Source organism: Sinocyclocheilus grahami, unplaced genomic scaffold (assembly GCF_001515645.1).
Source record: "Sinocyclocheilus grahami isolate Dianchi unplaced genomic scaffold, SAMN03320097.WGS_v1.1 scaffold259.1, whole genome shotgun sequence".
Classification (NCBI taxonomy): Eukaryota; Metazoa; Chordata; class Actinopteri; order Cypriniformes; family Cyprinidae; genus Sinocyclocheilus; species Sinocyclocheilus grahami.
In genome coordinates, this window is record NW_015505438.1 from 1,518,396 (window position 1) to 1,541,134 (window position 22,739).

A 22,739-nucleotide genomic window follows, 5' to 3' on the forward strand; every position below is an offset into this window, starting at 1 on the left:
ATTCATATTTAAATATGAATTCTGCGTGTCTCTGTGTTAATGAATGGCGCAGACGCGCGGTTTTGTGTAGTACTCGTACTGAAACGCTTGTGACGGTTCCGGTGATATTAGCGTCTGGTCTCACTAATGAGGACATAAATACATGAACAACATCTCCAGAACTGCTCTGAGAGTCACTTCATCAGCATTTGACCGTTTAATTTCAGTAAAACTATCATCATGCCATACACACACAGAAATGTAATGGTATTCACGACAACCCGTCAAAATAAATGTTTGGTTTAACTTGAGGGCATTGGCAGAAATATATTACTATTGTTGAGTAGAATGTATGTAACAGACCGCTACTACTACTACTAAAATTATTAAAACCTTATTTTTAAGGAATAAGCATTCAATATTTCTTCAATGTTTTAATTGTAATATTAAATGACCTTTAGTTTCCAAACAATTACATTCGTTTAATTTTCATTACTTAAAAGATAGATTAAATGAATGTTTTATGCCTTAAAACAAAATGTAAATACACAACACAGAATTTCTGAGCAAAAAAAGTCATAAGGCTATTGTAAGAATAAATTAAGCTTGTTTTATGCTTTCAAATTAGACATGCTAAAACAGAATTTGGTTACAATAAAACATAAGGTTGGACAAATAAAACATTTCATAGGGCCCTAAACGTAATATTTGTTAAACTTTTAATAAATTGATGTTAAATTGTTTGTTTCATGATTTAAATTAATTAGACATGCTTTTTGATTAATAAAATGTAATTTAACCATAAAAAAAAAAAAAGGCTGAATACCTCAAGCGTGTGACGGAAATGTTACACCCCTACCATACTGTGATGCCCTGTCCGGCCGGAGCGACGAGACAAAAACATGAAAACTCATTATAAACGAGGCATTTGTTGCATCCAGTGGGGACATAATTATGGATTATAATGACTTATACTGTCTTTTTACGCGTTGCGTTGCATCGCGCCGCGTAAACATAAAACCATGTCTGCATTTGTGATCGGAGAAATGACAAACATCAATCCCTACTCTACACTGCCCAAACAACTCGCTTTAAATATATAAAATATAAAAACTCTTTAAATATAAAAAAAACTTACTTACAGTCTTTGAGTCAGAACAGCAGAACTACAAAAAGTAGTTTTGCTTTCACAACACAAAACAGCGTCAACCATGGCCTTTTCGAGAAGAGGCGGCAGGCTGAGTGAGCAGAGGCGTTAACTCTTAACTTTTATAAAGAATATCTCTTTGGATTTGAGACTTTAGTCTTTGCAACTTTACAGATCTTCTTTATGCACCAAGAGCTTGTAACACTCCAAAGAGAAAGGAAAAATGACCCCTTTAAATATAAAGAATTTAAATTGGAAAGTATATACAAATTTCCATCTTTTTTAATGTTTCCCAAACGTTTTTAATTCACATTATTCTTGACAGCTAATAGGATTAGTGCCATATAAAAGTAAAAAATGTTCCATAATTTAGCAACACTGATTTGTTGAATTAAAGATTATGATCTAGTAGTTCTGATATTTGGTACAAATATTGTTTTTAAATCAAACATTAAATATCAAAATGGCCAAATATTAATTCGTCCTAACAATATTTTACTTGGTCTGTCGTAATTCATCTTATGTACACATACATGCTGACTTGAAACGACATCGGAAGGAAAATGTGTTATTGATTTTCAATTATGCATGTTTGTCCTTTTCTTCTTTTCATAGGATGTCACAGAAGTGGAGGTTAAAGACCCCAATGAGCTTGTTGGTAAGTATAAAATTAAAAAAATTGTACTGTCATCTTCAAATAAAATTATTTTTTTCGAAATTTAGCTTGGATATGGTAGAGAGCACAGATGTGTATATGTGCTCCAGGCAACATGGTGTAATCACTTTGTCAGAAAGTGGCTGAAGTGTGTGTGCATTGACTGTGCCCAGGAAATGAGTGATCCAGGTTGGATTGCTTCAGTCCTGTTTTATGGAAATCCTGTGTAATTAGTTTGATTATAGTGAGACCTCAGGATCATCACTTTTCTATTAAACCTAATAAGTATGTGATGATCCTGGTTGATTCTGGTAACAATGATTTCTGATTTAGGACTGTTATTATATTAGTAATCATGTAATCTCCTGAGTATTTTGCAGGTAAATCAAGTCCTGACAATAAAAAAAATAGCAGCATTTCAAGGATGCAAAAATGCTTCATAATGTCCCGTTTATAATAAGCTCAACTTGCAGTTCTGTAATCTGCTGCTTTAAATGCTCAAGCACTTTAAAATCAGATGGAATCCTGATATTGTTCCTCTTATTATCGTTATAATTGTGGCATGGGCTTCACTGTTCTCTTAGCTTTAGAATAGTTATTAAAACTTTATAGTTAGGCCTTCGTGATTAGTCTCCTTCTTTCCAATTCATAGTAGTCAAAGATTTTTATATTTTTTTTAATACTCAAATTTTTAAAAAGTTATTGTATTGTACTGAAAGCTGTCATGTGCAAGTATCTGTGCCACTAGCAGCTCTGAATGAAAATGCTAAAAAAAAACGCATCTGCCATTTGTTGAGACAAACAGGTAGCCTCACACCAATCTTGCATAAGAATTACTTTGTCTCTGTAAATGAAGCTGAAACAGGAAATTGTTTTAATAAACTATACGTCAACATTAATATCTTTTTGGTATTATTACTTCAGCCTGATATAGAGAAAGAGTGGGGGGAAAAAACTTTTTAATGTGCAGCATTATTAACAGACATAACACATGGAGGCTGCACTAGAAGTTTGTGATGTGGAGCCCTTAACCTTCCCTTTGTGTTTGTGTAAAAACGGTATTTATAACGCCACATATCTTTCTGATGCAGTCAGAGACTGAATATTTTTTTTTTTACAGTTGTAGGGAGTTACAGTAAACAAGACACTTGGGCGAGTAACTGAACGTTCCACTTTGTCTTGTTTTTCTTCTCGTTAAAATGTGCAAATATCAGAATAGACCGTAAGACAGGAAGGTCTTGTCGGAGACTCAAAGATTTTCTTTGTGGTTGCAAGACAGAAGATCTTTAGTTTCTGCTCTAATTTTCCCTCCTCGTATTTTTGGAGTCTTTCTGAGATGGGAGTTGGGTGTATGGGCTTTGTGTGTGATTGTGCCACTTGTTTGGGTGGACACTGAACTCTGAAGATGCCAGAGAAATGAGTCACTTACAGTCAACGCATGATTACTCTGATGGAGAGGAAATGACAAAACCCGACCGATGGAGAGAGTTCTACTGTTCTAAGATCAGCTAAGATCACAGTGCAAATCAGCTCAGGGATGAGAAATCTGAGAGCAGCAGGGTTTTTTAGAGTTTTTTTTAGAAGACCCTCATCTTGCCAGCATTCCTGTGCACACTTGCTGCCTGCTGCTACCACATTTACTCTAATCACACTATAATTATTAGGATATGCTTGAATGCTTTATAAAACACAGCTTTCAGACCAACTACATGAAGCTGAATCCTTGACAGCCACAAATATAATCACACTCTCCTAAGTCTCGTAAAAGGACAGTTTTATACTGAAGTTTTTTTTATATTTTCAAAGAACATTTGAGCTGTGTTTGTCTTTGTTGTTCTGGTTTTGTTGCTAGGGTGTTCTGGGTGGTTTCTAGGTGGCCACTTGCTGTCAAAAGAGCCCACATGTCTCTGTTCTGGTCACTGTAGTGGGCAACTTTTGGAAGTAAAAATCCCATTTATTTTATCCATAGGGAAATTTTATTTTTAAAGATAATTTAAACCGTTAAAGACAGACCTGTGAGCTATGAGGTTATTAATCGATGGTGTATGCGTTTATTGATGTCATCAATCCCCTTTATTTCAACTTATTTTTAACTAATTGTTTAACAGTGGAATTCCTGGTGAAAACTACATTACCAATGATTCTGCAAAAAATATCCACCAATCAGAAAATCAAAACAAGCAAATTGAGCCAAAAGAGCTCTTAAATGCCCACTCAAATGCAGTTTTATGTTCTCAAACGACGAAAATATTTGTGTGTATTTTGCAATAAATATATATATTTTTGTTTGTTTCTATATAAATAACATCTTTAAATCAGTAGTTTAATATTTCTCTTTTTTTATTTTGATTGTAATGCATGGGATTGTATTTCTTTACCTCATTAAAGTCTAAATACACAATCTTATTATTGTCAAATATTTAAATACTCTAAACTTTGTATTACAAGCACGTCTTGTGTTTATTTGCCTCTTTATGATAAATCACTTATATTCCTCATTTGTACGCTGCTTTGTGTCTGCTAAAATAATAAATGTAAATGTACTTTTTTTGTTGTTGTCTGAAATGTATGTTGTTATGCACCTCGTGAGGGAATAAAAAAAAATTATTATTGCAAATGCTTACGAAATTGAAGAAGTAGTTCAATGTCATTTAAAAAATTTTTTAAATGAAATATAGCTTGAGGTTAAAGTTGCAAACAGAATCCAGAATGTTTGTGTTTGGAAACTTCATACCACTGATGGGAGTATTTTTTTTTTCCCCAGTTGATTTCTTTGTTTATTTATTTATAAAAATGTCCTCTTTTTTTTCTTTTCTTATTTTTTTAAGTGATATTTGCTTATTTCTGCCTATATGAAATATGTAAAAGTATATATCCGAGAAAACTGATGTAACTGCACAACTTGGCTTATATAAATAAGCTTGCATTATATTTTTATATTATAAAAAAAACAACAAAAAATTGGTAAAAATATTTTTTTAATTATCAAAGAAACAATATGTAACACTAAGCTTGCAGTATATATTATGTTAAAAAAATTAAATATAGGTAATGTTTTATATATTTTTAAGAAAAAAAACAACAAATAAGCTTATTTTATTCTTATATATATATATATATATATATATATATATAAAACAAAAATTAAGCAACATTAATAAGCTTGCATTTTAACAACATGAGAAAAATACTATAGCAAGTTTGCATGGGCGAGCACTACTAGGTTTTCTTGAGAAAATATAAAATCTAGTTTTATGAGCATACTGTATGACTTGCTGTCATTACTCCACTGCAGCATTTTATGTTTTAAATAAATTGCCTATATTTGCTGTCTTTTAAGTATTTTTTTCCTTCTTCACAGCACAGTTTTCAGAGAAGGTTCGAAATATGTCTCCAGATGAGATCAGAATTCCTCCTGAACCTCCCGGGCGTTGTTCCAGTCATCTGCAGGTGAGATGGTTGCTGTATTCTGTTTGAGATGTTCCTGACTTGCTGCCATGGTCTCCAATGAGAGAAATCTTGTGGGCACTTTTTCACTGTGCTTGTTTTCTGATAGATGCTAGTCTCAGCTATCAAATAGCTTGTCTGCTGACCATTCACAGGCCTGAATTATGCATATTGCACAAACAAATGACAAAAGTGGGCCAAAATCAATTCTAATTTGATTAGTTGGCTGCTGTGCAATGTCCAGGAGTCACATAAGTACCCACAAAGCTGTGTTAAAGACTGCTGCAGTGAAGGTGCACGTTTGTGAGGTAATTTTCAAACCTTTAAAGATAATGTTTTTTTTAGGCATTTGGTAATAGATGTCTTTTAAGCACACTTACATTTATGAAAAAAATAAATGGTTTTTGGACTGAAAGAATTTGATTGTTTTTAGTTGTGCATCCTTTTGTTGAAACTATTGCATTATTATTTAAATTAGTGTTTATTGACTTTGATAATAGACTGCCATGAAATTTCAGATTTGCCCATAAACATCACGTTAAAAAAAAAAAAACAGTGGTTGGTCTATTTCTCACAATTTAAAATAAGTTCACATTTGTTGGATAACAGTATGAGCTAACAATAAACTATTTATTAATTTAAGGTTATGTTAATTTCAACATATAAATACTTATTTAAAATAACAGATTGTCCATTAACATAAGTTAATGCATTGTGAACTGACATGAACAACAATGAAGCGTTTTATTTTTATTAACAAAAATTTATAAATACTGCAGAAAATATTGCCCATTGTTAGTTTTGGTGATAGTATATTGCATTTAAATATGAGTTTTTAAATGAAGTCATCATCAGTCTAAGCACTGTTACTTTAATTTGCATAAATACTTTTGTGAATCAGATGCTAAAACAACACCGATTGTGCATGCAAATGAAGAATGCGATTAGTGCTGTTCATTCTTGGTCAGGTCAAGTCACCTTTATTTATATAGCGCTTTTAACAATACAGATTGTGTCAAAGCAGTTTTACAGTATTAAATAGGAAAATAGTGTATAAATAAGGCGAAAGGACAATAGTAAACACTCAATTTTCAGTTAAAGGCAGTTCATCATTGAATTCAGTGATGTCATCATCCAGCTCAGTTCAGATTAAATAGTATCTGTGCAATCAAGTCAACGATATTGCTGGAAAATAAGTGTCCCCAACTAAGCAAGCCAGAGGCGACAGTGACAAGGAACCAAAACTCCATCAGTGTGGAGAAAAAAACCTTGGGAGAAACCAGGCTCAGTTGGGGGGCCAGACAAACCCGCAGGTTGTTCCAGCAAAGTCAGATTGTGCAGAGGACTCATCTGGTTCCTGTGGTCTTGTCCCGATGGCCGTCTAGGAGACAAGGTTTTCACTGGGGATCTGCCTCTGGGGCTCATCTAGTTGTTCTGGTCTCCACTGACATTCAGGGCTGTCGAGGTCATCTCTAGGTCCTGATCCACCATCTGGGCTGGATACGTACTGGATCCGGGTGACTTCAGTGACCATCTGATCTGGATACAGACTGGATCTGGTGGCTTTGGTGACCTCGGAATAAGAAAGAAGCAGACTAATATTAGCGTAGATGCCATTCTTATATCGATGTAACAAGTACATCAGGTGTTAGGGGAAGTGTTCCTGGTTCCGGTTGACCTAATTAATGCAGCCTAACAATCCTTTAACGAATTTGAATATTAGAAATGTGTTAGTGTGTTATGTGTAAGCCAGGTTAAAGAGATGGATCTGTAATCTAGATTTAAACTGACAGAGTGTGTCTGCCTCCCGAACAATGTTCGGTAGATTATTCCAGAATTTGGGCGCTAAATAGGGAAAGGATCTGCCACCCGCAGTTGATTTTGATATTCTAGGTATTATCAAATTGCCAGAGTTTTGAGAACGCAGCGGACGTGGAGGACTATAATGCAATAAGAGCTTGCTCAAAGGTGAGGTGCTAAACCATTCAGGGCTTTATAAGTAATTAGCAAGATTTTAAAATCTATACAATGTTTAATAGGGAGCCAGTGCAGTGTTGACAGAACCGGGCTAAAATGGTCATACTTCCTGGTTCTGGTGCTACATGCAGAGGTTTTTGGTCCGATAATTAACACCTCTGTTTTTTTCAGAATTTAGCAGTAAGACAGTACATTAGTTTTTCAAATTGGTATGTTTCACCCGGCTGCGAAGAAATATAGAGCGGAGTATCATCAGTATAACTGAGAGCAGTCTCAGTACTATGATACGGTCTAAATCCTGACTGGAAATCCTCACAGATACCACTTTTCTCTAAGAAGGAATGTAATTGTGAGGATACTACCTTTTCTAGTACCTTTGACAGAAAAGGGAGATTCGAGATTGGTCTGTAATTAACTAGTTCTTTGGAGTCAAGTTGTGTTTTTTTTTTAATGAGAGGCTTAGTAACAGCCAGTTTGAAGGTTTTGGGGACATATCCTAACGGCAATGATGAATTAATAATAGTCAGAAAAGGGATCTATGACTTCTGGAAGCACTTCTTTTAGGAGCTTAGATGGAATAGGGTCTAACATACATGTTGTTGGTTTAGATGATTTAACAAGTTTATACAATTCTTCCTCTCCTATAGTAAAGAATGAGCGGAATTGTTCCACTCATAGGGTACTTTCCCGCCATGCAGTACGAAATACCTCTAGTTTTGTTTTCCTCCAGCCGCGCTCCATTTTCCGGGCTGCTCTCTTTAGGGTGCGAGTGTGCTCATTATACCACGGTGTCAGACTGTTTTCCTTAATCTTCCTTAAGCAAAAAAGGAGCAACTGTATCTAAAATGGTAGAAAAGAGAGAGTCCATCGTTTCTGTTTCATCATCAAGTTGTTCTGAGCTATTGGATATGCTGAGGAATTGAAATAGATCAGGAAGATTACTTACAAAGCAGTCTTTTGTGGTAAAAGTGATGGTTCTACCATACTTGTAACAAGGAGTAGAATTTACAGTTTTAGCTATATGGAGTTTGCACAAAACTAGATAATGATCTGAGATATCATCGCTTTGCTGCAGTATTTCAACACCATTAACATCAATTCCATGTGACAGTATTAAATCTAGAGTATGATTTCAACAATGAGTAGGTCCCGACACGTGTTGTCTAACCCCAATAGAATTCAGAATGTCTATGAATGCTGATCCCATTGCATCTTTTTCATTATCAACATGGATATTAAAATCACCAACAATTAAAACTTTATCTGCAGCCAGCACTAACTCAGATAGAAAATCAGCAAATTCTTTAATAAAGTCTGTATGATGCCCTGGTGGCCTGTATACAGTAGCCAGTACAAACATTAGGGGATTTATCATTAACGCATGTTTCTCTGGATAATGTTATATGAAACACCATTACTTCAAATGAGTTATACTTGAAGCCTGCCCTCTGAGAAATACTGAAAATATTGTTATAAATTGTAGCAACACCTCCCCCTTTACCTTTTGGTGGGTAGACTCGTTTAAAAATAATATGTAAGTCGAACATCATTAGCGCTGACGTGGATAACAATCTTACTGAATTTACATTTGGCATTAGCCAGCAATTTGCCAAGATGTCAGGCACTCTGGCTCCCGGTAGACACTGGACTATGGTGGCTGGTGTCCTATTTTCACATTCCGTACAATAGAATCGCCAATAACTAGAGCATTTTCATCAGGTTTTTCAGTGGGTGCGTCACTGAGTGGGGAGATCCTGTTTGATGTTTTGATCGGAATGGAAGAGCGGTGTTTTAACCCGCGACTATGCCGGCTCACAGTCACGCAGTCGCCCTGCTGCGGAGGCTCTGTAATCGGAACCGAACAATGTACAGGACTCCCTGAGCTAGTTGCATCCAAAGCTTTATCTACAGCCCTCACATTCTTACTGTCCTAAATTAAAGTTTGGATGCGTCTCTCTAGTTCTGAAATCTTCTGTCAGCCTAATTATTTCCCTGCATTTATCACATGTGAATCCCTTGTCGCCGACAGAGAGAGATAAACTGTACATGTGGCAAGCGGTGCAAACAACAATTGCAGGAGAAGACCTTACTCACCGTGATTGATGAATGATTCTGACTTACCACTGTTGTTTGATGAACTTGTGAAAAATGGAGCGAGAAAGAAAAGAAAAGGAGCGAGAGACAAAAGAAAACGGTAATAAACGCAAATAGAAACGCGAATGGAAAACAATGGTTTAATTGTTGGTGAATATCCTTATCTGAATTTTCAGTAGAATTTGATATTTTAATTTTTATTCTTTAAAAAATGGGCACAGTTTAATGCAAACACATTTTTATCAACAGTATCAGTTTCCTGCTGTTTTATTTTTTCCATAAGCCAGCCGAAAAACATTCTCTCAGCTGCTTTGTTTTGGTTGGACTGCTGCTCCTTGTCAACAGTCATAAAAGGCAAGTTCTTATGGGTTCATTGTTTCAGTTCTTGGCAAGCTGTTTAAAGCACATGTTCTGATCCTGGCTGGCATGTTTTATCTCAGGGTGTGGCACTGGGGGGCTTGAGGGGGTGGAAGGTTGTAGGTGTCAGGCTTTCAGGTGTTTTGCCCCACCCGGAGATAAGGACTGGCAGTTCGCCCTAAATCATGCAACTTGCATTTTGTCAGTACATGTCCAGAGGTGCAAACTTTTAAGGTTAGTGATGTCAAACCGTGTTGATGCCAAGGTCATATTTGGACGTATTTTGTTAGAATTATTTGGTTTGTTTAATTGCAGTAATATTTATTCATGTCTTTTATCAAATTCCTAATAATCCTACCACTTCCTGTTGTAGCTGTCTCTCTCGTGAGCTGTCAGGACAGGTGAACACGGGTGTGGTTTTCACACTCCAGTACAGTGCAGCATAGTACTGATAGATGGGCTGTGTTCTTTTTCCATGTTATGATGAATATCCTGTCCCTGTGGCTATGCTTTAATCACTGCTAAGACATGATCCTCATTCCCTTGTACATCTGAGTTGGTCTTGCTGCTAACTTTCTTGTAGCACATTTTGTACAAATGAACTAAGATCAGTGTCTTAACCGTCAACAAAGGACTTTTCAATTTATTTGACTTCTTGGAATGTGAAGGAAAACCGATTGAGGAGCTGAAAATGGCACATCTCCAAGTGCTTCTTGGAGTCTGGTTGTCAAAAATCACCCTCTAGCTCTAGAAACTCACACTCGCACAAAGACTTTATTCATTCTTAGTGTCTCACAACACTTGGGAGCAAAGAGGCAGTTTTTGTCTTGTTTTGTACTGCACATTTTGCATTTAAAATGGAACCAAGTGGGCTTAAAATTGAGTTTGTTCATTTAGCAATATCATACATGCATTTAATATCAGTAATGATAGGGAAAAATAATGATTCCCTTTTCTGTTTGTAGGAAAAGATCTTTAAACTTTATGAGCGGAAGCTTCACGGAGACTTTGATACAAACAGCCATATTCAAAAGAAGAAAGAGTTTCGCAATCCAAGGTCTGGAGATAAGAAGTGTTTATGACCCACAATGTACCAGACATAACCTGAAGTAAATTAACTTTTGTTTATTTGTTTGCAACCTAACCTTGTGTTTGTGTTTATAGTATTTATGAGAAGCTTATCCAGTTCTGTGGTATTGACGAACTTGGAACCAATTATCCAAAAGTAGGTGGTAATGCTTACCTGTTAATACCACATAAATACATGTTTTTCTGTTAGGAAAAAAAAATGTTTACTTCTCCACAGGACATGTTTGATCCCCATGGCTGGTCAGAGGATTCATATTATGAGGCACTAGGTAAGTTTAGCTCTAAATTATATTTGACGTTTAAACTCATATGGATTGAATTGACTACATCTGTTAACTGTTTGTGTGCTGTCCTCTCCACAGCCAAAGCTCAGAAAGTGGAGATGGACAAGCTGGAAAAAGCTAAAAAGGAAAAGACCAAGGTTAGAACCCTGAGGCACCCCACTTATTAAAAATAAATAATATTACAACATTTGTTTGTACTGTCTGGGCCACAACATCACTGATTGTTAATGTGTGTTCTTTTTTTTTTTACCAATGTGTTTGTAGATTGAATTTGTGACGGCCACCAAAAAAGGTACCACTACTAATGCAGCGGCTTTGGCCACGAACACAACTACCTCTTCCACAGGTACACTACAAGTGTGTTTGACGCAAATAATGAGGACTTGAGGGTTTAATGCTGATTTAAAATAAGAAAAATATAACAAGATAAATTACTCTTATGATAATAGCGTTCAATAATAATAAGAAGAACATTTTATTATTTTTACTGTTATTATTATATTGTTATTGTTTAAATTATTAAATATAATAATAATAATAATTATTATTATTATAATCTGCAAAACGTTAATTATTTTACCAAAATAAAAGGGATCATACAAAATGCATGTTATTTTTTATTTAGGACGTGAATAAGATATTTCACATAAAAGATGTTTACATATAGTCCACAAGAGAAAATAGTAGTTGTATTTATAAAAATGACCCTGCTCAAATGTTTCTTAAAAGTTCTTAATGCTGTGTTGCTACCTGGATGCTCCACAGCATGATTTTTTTTTTTTAATAATTGTTCATGAGTCTTCGTCCTGAATTTCATTCAGAACGTTTTCTGTCAGGGCAGAACATTGCCCATTGGTCTTTGACAAATATATCGGTTTTTAACCGGTTTGGCACAGATTACCCAACAACCCAAGTATTTACTGTAATATAGTATATAATATAGTATGATACTATAATACATAAAATACTATAATATAGTTAAGTGCATTTGTTTCAGCTCTTTTGTCATTTCTTCCTGCCAAGAGGGCAAGTTCTGATGGCACATCTTATCCCACTCTTTTCTATTGTCCTGCCAAGATGGTATTTTTCATCCAATGCAAGACTTCATGGTTATAACAAATGGAGCTTTCTTTATTATTTGACATTTGCGTGGCCCCAGGTAAGAACACTGACACACAGAAGTTAAGTTTGCCAGCAGAGATTGTGCGAGTGCAGTATGTGCTGACTGTGCGTCAGGATGACTCAGATTGAAGACACACCCTGTACAGGCCCTGACTCCACTGATCTTCTGTGAATCCGGCCACGAAGGTTTACTCATGCAGTGCACACAATTGTAATGTTGCTACCAAGTATTTAAACATGCACCTTCCTGTGTTAGTTGTCAGGGAAGAACTTATGAACTCACAATTTTTGTCTATTTGTTTTTATAATTTAGATTATTGTTGTTATTATTACAATAAATTATTACAACAATACAACACTGATAACAGTGTTTCTTGAGAAGCAAAACGGCATATTAGAATGATTTCTGAAGGATCATGAGACACTGAAGAGTAATGACTGCTGAAAATTCATATATATATATATATGTGTGTGTGTGTAGTATTTTCACCAAAAAAACTGTTTTAAGCCAGTTATTTCTATCTTTTTTGTGGTGTCAGTAGGAAATATCTACTGACAAGCAAGTTCGTTTTTATAATTTAGATTATTGTTGTTATTATTACAATAAATTATTACAACAATACAACACTGATAACAGTGTTTCTTGAGAAGCAAAACGGCATATTAGAATGATTTCTGAAGGATCATGAGACACTGAAGAGTAATGACTGCTGAAAATTCATATATATATATATGTGTGTGTGTGTGTGTGTGTAGTATTTTCACCAAAAAAACTGTTTTAAGCCAGTTATTTCTATCTTTTTTGTGGTGTCAGTAGGAAATATCTACTGACAAGCAAGTTACTGCTGGCAGCAATAATCTACAACTACAGCAATAACCAACAGCAGTAGCATAGCAGATATATTCTGCCAAGACCAAATACATTAACATCGTCATATCCATTACCAGGCTAAAATCTTCAGAGAGTTGTCCGGATAGAATTGTAATGATCCAGTGAGATTTTTATATGCGCAAGGAGTCTGACAACAGCCAGTGCTCCACACAAAGATCTGATCACACCATCATCCAGTCTGTCTGGATTTACATGGAGAATCAGAAACTGAGACAGACTTAAGATAGAACTGTGGCAACATCTCCAAGACATTTAAATAAACCTTCCTACAAAGCTACCTGAAAAAAAGGTATGCAAGTGTACCTACACTCTTAAAAATAAAGGTGCTTCAAAAGGTTCTTCAAGCGATGCCATAGAAGAACCATTTTTGGTTCCACAAAGAACCATTCAGGCAAAGGTTCTTTAAAGAACCATCTCTTTCTTAGCTTTTTATAATCTGAAGAACCTTCTTTCACCACAAAGAACCTTTTGTGAAACAGGAAGGTTCTTCAGATGTTAAAGGTTCTTTATGGAACCATTTAAACAAAAAGGTTCTTCTATGGCATCGTCAAGCACCTTTATTTTTAAGAGTGTAGGACAAAAGCTGTTTTAAACAAAAGGTGTGGTCACACCAAATGTTGATTAGATTTAATTAATATAGAAGTTAGTTGATAAATCAAATCTACTTATGGCTTTATTTTTTAAAAGCATCCTCACTTTACAGCATTTTTATGCCTACAACTTTTCACAGTACTGTACCTTTGCAGGAAGGTTTCTTCAGGTGTCTTGGAGACATTGCCACAGTTCTTGGACTTTTGCACAGTACTGTGTGTGTGTATACAATGTTATATTGTAATATTTCTGTGTTTTATTCAGGATTATTTGATTAAAATAAAGTTCAAATAACATATAGCAATGTCGCTTATGGACGTACTGCACTTTTCCAAGTTTGCGGTATAATATAATTTTTTTGGTAGGTTTAGTTGCCGGAGTTTATTTGCTAGTTTTTGGTCTGCTTTCAAAGACACAGGCTCCCCTTTTCATTTGTTCGACTTGATTACAAATAACAAAAGAAAGTAATAAATTCTGAGTGAACCTTTTGTCATGTAAATGATGGAACCGTTCGCCTCACAAAAGAGCGGTTGCCAAAAATGTGCGTAATGCAGTCCAGGGCGTTTGCCAGTGCTTGGAAAATGTGAATTTAAAAATGCATGAATGTTTGTACGTATGATACATAACATTGGAGCCGATTCGGAACGCGCCTAAGATGCCCACAGATGTTTTCTAGGGGCTCGCAGATTTTTGACACAGCCTGACGGTTTTGTAGGCGACAGCGGAGTTCCTCACTGAAGAGGTGAGTTAAATCACTTTGTTTGAGCAAATCAAACTCGTTTTTAATATCGTAAGTGTTTTAAAAACACTTTTAAACTGTTTGCAGACTTTATACGCTTTATGTGTGGTCGGATTTGCCAGGAGAAACCCTGAGAGAAATGTTTTTGACCGCTGAGGGGGGAAACAATTTTTGTTTTGGAGAAGGGTTCGTGTAAGTCTGCGCTGTAATATGTATTTATAAAACATATGCAGCAGGTTTTAAGGAATGAACGATTCATACATCCTGCCAAGAATGGTAACCATGGTAAATTGGTATTAGTCACTTGTAGTCAGCAATTGATTCTGAAAGCATCTTACACACTTCTTTATTAAGGCATGCGTTTTTCCTTTATAGAAGACACAAATCTAATTTCCCATGAGAAACAAATATGTTCCATGGACTGTTATCTAACATACAATTAGCAACAAAATAAGCAACTAGTTCTAACACATGATACGTCTTTAATGTCTTGACACTTGTTGCTGCTTAGTATAGGCTAACCTGCAAACCTGTCTGTTACCATTCTGGATTTGTACACATTTATTTTGTTGTGTTTATTTCATTTGTTAGTGTTTATTTCTATATATCTATGATAAATTACAAAAATTAAAATAGCAATTATTCATGACCCAAATTTTGGGTGCAAAACCGTCTTTTGTCCCTAATTTCCCATGAGAAACAAATATGTTCCATGGACTGTTATCTAACATACAATTAGCAACAAAATAAGCAACTAGTTCTAACACATGATACGTCTTTAATGTCTTGACACTTGTTGCTGCTTAGTATAGGCTAACCTGCAAACCTGTCTGTTACCATTCTGGATTTGTACACATTTATTTTGTTGTGTTTATTTCATTTGTTAGTGTTTATTTCTATATATGATAAATTACAAAAATTAAAATAGCAATTATTCATGACCCAAATTTTGGGTGCAAAACCGTCTTTTGTCCTTTTTGAGGCTGACGATTAACTTTTTTTTTTAAATCCTTAATTCATTCATTCTCTCGGGGCCCTATTTTGTACACTATTTGTGGGAGATGCTTTTAGCAGGGCTACATCAGTAACAATAACAGTGACTGGTAACTATGTTTGACAGTGATTCTTTGTGGTGGGAAAGGGAAATCCTGAGAGGGATGTTCTTGACCGTTAAAGAGGAATACAATATTTCTTTTGGAAATTGTGTCTGACATTGGCAGAAGATACAGTAAAAAGAAAATTTTTTCCCCCAAGGGCAAAAATGTACACAAGACTTAGTAAATTTGTTCATTAAATGTACAATCAAACATGTAATATCTGGCCCTTATTGCGATTTTCAACTGATTGATTTGTATCTTTGTGCCAATTTTGTAAAAATCCAAACAGCCTATATATTCAGTGTTTATAAACAAAAGAAGGTTAATTATGAATTGGATGTCTTTAAGGCCAGAAATAATGCTTTAAGTACATTGATGTTTAAAAAAATATCCAAGAGAAACATTCGAGATTGTGAGGAAATGCAGTTGGAACTTTTCTGATGTCCGGTAGTCAGAAATGGCAATAATAGCAGCTAAGTTTTTCCACAGGTCTTTCTCGAGGGACAGCTGTACCACACACATCCCTTTCTAACATTTCACTGAGTGCCAGGCAGTCTGATTGTTACTCAGGGAAGGACACACCTTATTTCTGACTCATTGTGTGTTTAGTGTTATGCATCTGCCCTGCGGGAATGTGCTTCCCATGATTTTACGTTACCATGGTGTGTCTGTACACTTTTCCTGTGTGTTTTTGTCTATCTATCTATCTATTTCTATCTATCTGTCTATCTGTCATCAGTCTGTCGTTCTATCTATCTATCTATCTATCTATCTATCTATCTATCTATCTATTTTGTTTTGGAGAAGGGTTCGTGTAAGTCTGCGCTGTAATATGTATTTATAAAACATATGCAGCAGGTTTTAAGGAATGAACGATTCATACATCCTGCCAAGAATGGTAACCATGGTAAATTGGTATTAGTCACTTGTAGTCAGCAATTGATTCTGAAAGCATCTTACACACTTCTTTATTAAGGCATGCGTTTTTCCTTTATAGAAGACACAAATCTAATTTCCCATGAGAAACAAATATGTTCCATGGACTGTTATCTAACATACAATTAGCAACAAAATAAGCAACTAGTTCTAACACATGATACGTCTTTAATGTCTTGACACTTGTTGCTGCTTAGTATAGGCTAACCTGCAAACCTGTCTGTTACCATTCTGGATTTGTACACATTTATTTTGTTGTGTTTATTTCATTTGTTAGTGTTTATTTCTATATATGATAAATTACAAAAATTAAAATAGCAATTATTCATGACCCAAATTTTGGGTGCAAAACCGTCTTTTGTCCCTTTTGAGGCTGACGATTAACTTTTTTTTTTAAATCCTTAATTCATTCATTCTCTCGGGGCCCTATTTTGTACACTATTTGTGGGAGATGCTTTTAGCAGGGCTACATCAGTAACAATAACAGTGACTGGTAACTATGTTTGACAGTGATTCTTTGTGGTGGGAAAGGGAAATCCTGAGAGGGATGTTCTTGACCGTTAAAGAGGAATACAATATTTCTTTTGGAAATTGTGTCTGACATTGGCAGAAGATACAGTAAAAAGAAAATTTTTTCCCCCAAGGGCAAAAATGTACACAAGACTTAGTAAATTTGTTCATTAAATGTACAATCAAACATGTAATATCTGGCCCTTATTGCGATTTTCAACTGATTGATTTGTATCTTTGTGCCAATTTTGTAAAAATCCAAACAGCCTATATATTCAGTGTTTATAAACAAAAGAAGGTTAATTATGAATTGGATGTCTTTAAGGCCAGAAATAATGCTTTAAGTACATTGATGTTTAAAAAAATATCCAAGAGAAACATTCGAGATTGTGAGGAAATGCAGTTGGAACTTTTCTGATGTCCGGTAGTCAGAAATGGCAATAATAGCAGCTAAGTTTTTCCACAGGTCTTTCTCGAGGGACAGCTGTACCACACACATCCCTTTCTAACATTTCACTGAGTGCCAGGCAGTCTGATTGTTACTCAGGGAAGGACACACCTTATTTCTGACTCATTGTGTGTTTAGTGTTATGCATCTGCCCTGCGGGAATGTGCTTCCCATGATTTTACGTTACCATGGTGTGTCTGTACACTTTTCCTGTGTGTTTTTGTCTATCTATCTATCTATCTATCTATCTATCTATCTATCTATCTATCTATCTATCTGTCTGTCTGTCTGTCGTTCTATCTGTGTCTGTCTATCTGTCATTCTATATATCTATCTGTCATTCTATCTATCTATCTATCTATCTATCTATCTATCTATCTATCTATCTATCTATCTATCTATCTATCTATCTATCTATCTATCTATCTATCTATCTATCCATCTATCTATCTATCTATCGTTCTGTCTATCATTCTATCTTCCTATCGCTCATCTGTCTGTCGAATGTTCTGTCTATTGTTTATCCATCTATCACTTTTTGTCTGTCTATCTGTCTGTCTGTCTGTCTGTCGTTCTGTCGTTCTATCTGTCTGTCATTCTATAATTCTGTCAATCTATCTATCTATCTATCTATCTATCTATCTATCTATCTATCTATCTATCTATCTATCTATCTAATGTCTGTCTGTCATTTTATCTATCTATCTATCTATCTATCGTTCTGTCTATCGTTCTGTCTATCGTTCTGTCTATCTTCCTATCGCTCATCTGTCGAATGTTCTGTCGTTCTATCATTCTGTCTATCGTTCTGTTTATCCATCTATCACTTTTTTGTCTGTTTGTCTGTCTATCTATCTATCTGTCTGTCTAACTACTTATCAATCCTTCTGTCTGTCTATCGATTGTTCTATCACTATATCTGTTGTTTATATTTATTTCCTATCTATCTACACTCTAAAAAATAAAGGTGCTTGACGATGCCATAGAAGAACCTTTTTGTCTAAATGGTTCCATAAAGAACCTTTAACATCTGAAGAACCTTTCTGTTTCACAAAAGTTTCTTTGTGGCGAAATAAGGTTCTTCAGATTATAAAAAGGTAAGAAAGAGATGGTTCTTTAAAGAACCTTTGACTGAATGGTTCTTTGTGGAACCAAAAATGGTTCTTCTATGGCATCGCTTGAAGAACCTTTTGAAGCACCTTTATTTTTAAGAGTGTATCTATCTATCTATCTATCTATCTATCTATCTATCTATCTATCTATCTATCGTTCTGTCTATCGTTCTGTCTATCGTTCTGTCTATCTTCCTACTGTCGAATGGTCGAATGTTCTGTCGTTCTATCATTCTGTCTATCGTTCTGTTTATCCATCTATCACTTTTTTGTCTGTTTGTCTGTCTATCTATCTATCTGTCTGTCTAACTACTTATCAATCCTTCTGTCTGTCTATCGATTGTTCTATTCTCTCTCTCTCTCTCTCTCTCTCTCTCTCTAAGCTTGTCTGGATGAGGTCACTGACCTGGTCAAGTTGTTAATGGAGGTCGTTCTGGAAACTTTTGTTTTGTTCCCACCGCACAGGAATGCATGTTTTCACCACTCTCTCTCTCCCCCTCTCCCCGTTTGTTCACTGTATCTCTCGGTTCCTCTCTTGCTGTCTCACTTTCTCTTTTCCCTCTTGAATTAGGGCACATTTTTGTGGCAGTGACATTTGAAAGACTTCAAAGGCAATTCTCTGTGTGAGCTGTTGAGTTCATTTGAGTGTGTGAAGCCTGTCGGATTGTTTTTCACGCATATCTCTGAGTTTAGTTGGTCGCTTTCAAAACTATCCGCATTGTCTTCAAGTGTGACGAGGCACGTGTTCGTGTGTGTACCTGCGTATGCGTGTGCAGAAATGAGTGCGGCAATGATTCCTTGTACCCTGCAGGCAATATATCTGCCTGCCACTCCCTGTGCAAGGGCAGTCAGGGCAGGGTTTCTTCACTCTTTCCCTCTCTTTCTGTCTCTCGGTCTCTTTTCCTCTCCCCCTCGGGGAGGAGCTCTGACCTGTCATTCTCAAGTCCACACAGGTGAGGGTGCTGCTAAAGGAATGTGCAGAGAGCGAACGAGAAAAGGACATAGAGAAAGGTGGAGCGACCTTGTTACCTCACAAAGCCAGAGAAAGAAAGGAAGGGTGTTGCCTGCAACCCACCTGAACAGCTTGAGCAAAAGAGGAGGGACCAGACACACATTCACTCTTAAACACAAGTCGTATCTGGGGGGGAATATTCAGTCGATTTTGCACAGCACCAAGAGGGGTAGGAAGGGAACTTTTTCCTGCTAGCACAAGAAGTTTCCCTGTTGTTTGAATTTGTGAAGACGCAGGTGGAAAACAGTTATTTTCCCTCTTCGGTTAATCATTGGGCAAAAGGGAGAGAATTAAGGATTTTCTTTTAGAGAACTTTGCTGTTTCTGGTTGGACTCTGGGACTTTGATTGGGAAACAACAAACTAAGAGGTTTGTGAGATCAACAATCTTTTTGTAAAGCCTCACAGTCATGCATGTATTTTGTATTTCTGTACTTCCCTTTTCCTCTTTACTTGCTTGTCTCTTTTTGTTTGTTGTGTTTTTCAGCTGATGTTTGTGGCTGACAAAATTAATAGAATTCTTTGAATAAGTTTGTTTTAGGTCTTTAAAGTTTGCCCACTACTGTTCAGCTGTTTCTGTTTTTCATCTTCTAAACATTTTCCAGTAAATCTGTATGAATATATGAGAGTGTTTGGCTGTTGGTTGTTTTGCCTTTTGCAAAAGAGAGTCTGAAGCTTTGAAGTGCCATTCATTTTCTGTTGTTTTTTTATTTGAATGTTGTTATGCATTTGTGTCCATCTATTCACATTTGTGTCTGGATCATTTTGTATATATTGTGACTATTAAGTTTGTTCATTATTCATTATTATTCTCAGATGGATTAACATTGTCAAATTTGTATTTAGCTTTGCCGAGAAAATTAGCTCTAAAAAAGTTGTTCCTTAAAGTTTCAAAAGATGCAAAAAGGTGCAATGTGAAGGAATGACAACTTGTAAGTCTTATTAAAATGCTTCATTTGCCACAAGAAAATGTCAAGTACACAAAATGTCTAATAGGCTATGTTTGTATTGGCTACTTCTGGGTTCTGTTGTTTTTCTCTGTGTACATGATTTAATGCCCAGGTTAGTACATGCCAGATCAGGTTCACAATAGCATGCTAAGGTCTGTTCAGGTCTCAAGCGCAGTGATATTTATGAGATTGAGTTTTCTTGCATCCTGGAGTGAAATTCCAGTGATGTTGGTCAAAATATGAACTTGAGCAGTTATATGTGAATGTAAAGTCGATGGATGTGCCAACACTAAGTTTGGAACATCCTGTTTTGAGGGAGGAAAGTATTGTTTTGTATATTTTGGGGGTTTAGTTTATTGTTGGATAAAATTGGCAAGGCTTTCAATTTAACATGATAATTTAGTGCACTTATTTTAAAAAAAAACTTGTATGTAAACGTGATTTGTAAGTAAATACCATAGTTAGCAATTTTTGTGCTATTGGATATTATATATATACATATTCAAAGTACAAGTACTTGAAGTACAAACCTGATGGTTTTTGCAAGTCTGCAGTCAGTTCAGCACCAGCTGCTACTACAAGTTATACGTTTCACTGAACCACATTTAGCAAGAGCAGGCTACACAGAATGAGTATGGAGATGTTCAGAGAATGTGTTTTGTGTCCTAGATGGAGCTCAGTGGAATTGAACAAAATGCAGGGCTTCGAAATTCGACTAAAAACACACACAAAAAAAAAAAAGAGTGAGAAGTGACACAGTGTCTGATGCATACAGTGTGTGCGTTGACACATGCAAGAATGTGTCTTGTTTTTAATCAGCAAATATTGATATGGAATTAAAGTCAGAAATTAATGTAATTAATTACAAAAAAAATTATAATCTGAAAGTTATATCAAATTATGCAGAATACAATCAAAAATGTATTTTTGCAATTCAATTAGAAAAAAAAATTATAAGACCAAAGTGTAATGCACAAATATATATGAAAAGTTCTTCTCAAACTTTCCATTGTCTTTCTCTTCACTGTGTCCATCTGTAGAGGATATGAGAGGAATTCCTGAGGAATCATTGGTCTGTTTCTCCTCTTCACTCTCAGAGTTCAGATTTATGGGGGGTGAAATGGGCTCAACTTTCATTTGATGTTTTCAGGGAGAAAGGGAGAGAGTGAAAAGCGAGAGAAGGTGATATTGGGCAGGTGGATCAGATTTCTGCGTCTGTTTTTGTGATTTAAGCGCTGATATAACAGCTGAGGTGCATGCTATTCTGCTGTAGATTATATATGGACAGGTCTCTAAAAGTGTAATGGACACATACAGATAAATGGTGTAGATTTTAAGTAAATGTGCACTGCAGTGTGTCTGGTCATTATGAGGTTTTTGCTGAATGTTTTATGGTGTTTACCAAGGCATGTCTTGCATGCCTTGAATTACTCCGTTCAGTTATGATCAGCTATGGTGTGTATCTCCATATGTGTGCATGTGATTCTGTGTGACATCTGTTCACCATGTTTAACTTTATGTAAAATGTGTGATCTCACTATTTTTTTATTTATTTTTCAGACTGAAATGGGAGGATGGGCGCTGCGTCTCGCTGTGGGGATCTACGTTCTCTTGCTCGCTGTGACAGCCAGCCATGCTAATGAGGGTGGGAACATCAACACTTAAGCCCCCTTAACCTCAAATCTCAATTACAAACACTTTTACTTAGGAAGCAATGCTAAGTCAGTTAAAAACACCAGATTACTTTCTGCTAACTATAATTGGTAATGACAACCAATATACTGTATGTGATGACATTTGGGTTGATATTTCATTATCTAATACAGTGAAGTACATTTTTTAACTGTCCAAATGCTTTGCATGCTATAATGTGTGTGTGTGTATATATATATATATGCATTCAGAAATAATTCAAACCCCCTTTCACTTTTTTCAATTTTGTTATGTTGCAGTCTGATACTACAATTGTTTAAAGTCATTTTTTCCCATTAATCTACACTCTGTACCTCATAAATACAAAGTGAAAACAGAATTTTAGAAATGTCTGTAAATTTATTAAAAAGAAAAAACTGAAATAGCACATATACATAAGTATTCAGCAACACTTGAAATTTACCTCAGGTGCCTCCCATTTCTCTTGATCATTGCTGAGATGTTTCTACACCTTGATTGAAGTCCACCTGTGGTAAATTAAATTGATTGGACATGATTTGGAAAGGCACACACCTCTCTATAAAAGGCCTCACAGCTGACAATGCATGTCCAAGCAAAAACCAAGCCATGAGTTCAAAGGAACTGCCTGC

General features: G+C 35.7%; 2 protein-coding genes across 2 annotated transcripts in view; both read left to right on the forward strand.

Moving 5' to 3' along the window:
• LOC107599029 (SAP30-binding protein-like) overlaps positions 1 to 11,416 on the forward strand; it is a 12,702-nt gene extending 1,286 nt beyond the window's left edge. Inside the window, exons 3-9 of the mRNA XM_016290518.1 lie at positions 1,742 to 1,784; positions 5,143 to 5,231; positions 10,622 to 10,713; positions 10,821 to 10,881; positions 10,963 to 11,014; positions 11,108 to 11,166; positions 11,294 to 11,416. Coding sequence (XP_016146004.1) covers positions 1,742 to 1,784; positions 5,143 to 5,231; positions 10,622 to 10,713; positions 10,821 to 10,881; positions 10,963 to 11,014; positions 11,108 to 11,166; positions 11,294 to 11,416 — 519 coding nt within the window. The remainder of the gene's footprint in view (positions 1 to 1,741; positions 1,785 to 5,142; positions 5,232 to 10,621; positions 10,714 to 10,820; positions 10,882 to 10,962; positions 11,015 to 11,107; positions 11,167 to 11,293) is intronic.
• An 8,092-nt stretch (positions 11,417 to 19,508) lies between these two features.
• LOC107599031 (integrin beta-4-like) overlaps positions 19,509 to 22,739 on the forward strand; it is a 29,145-nt gene continuing 25,914 nt past the window's right edge. Inside the window, exons 1-2 of the mRNA XM_016290519.1 lie at positions 19,509 to 19,856; positions 21,997 to 22,081. Coding sequence (XP_016146005.1) covers positions 22,003 to 22,081 — 79 coding nt within the window. The 5' untranslated portion in view covers positions 19,509 to 19,856; positions 21,997 to 22,002. The remainder of the gene's footprint in view (positions 19,857 to 21,996; positions 22,082 to 22,739) is intronic.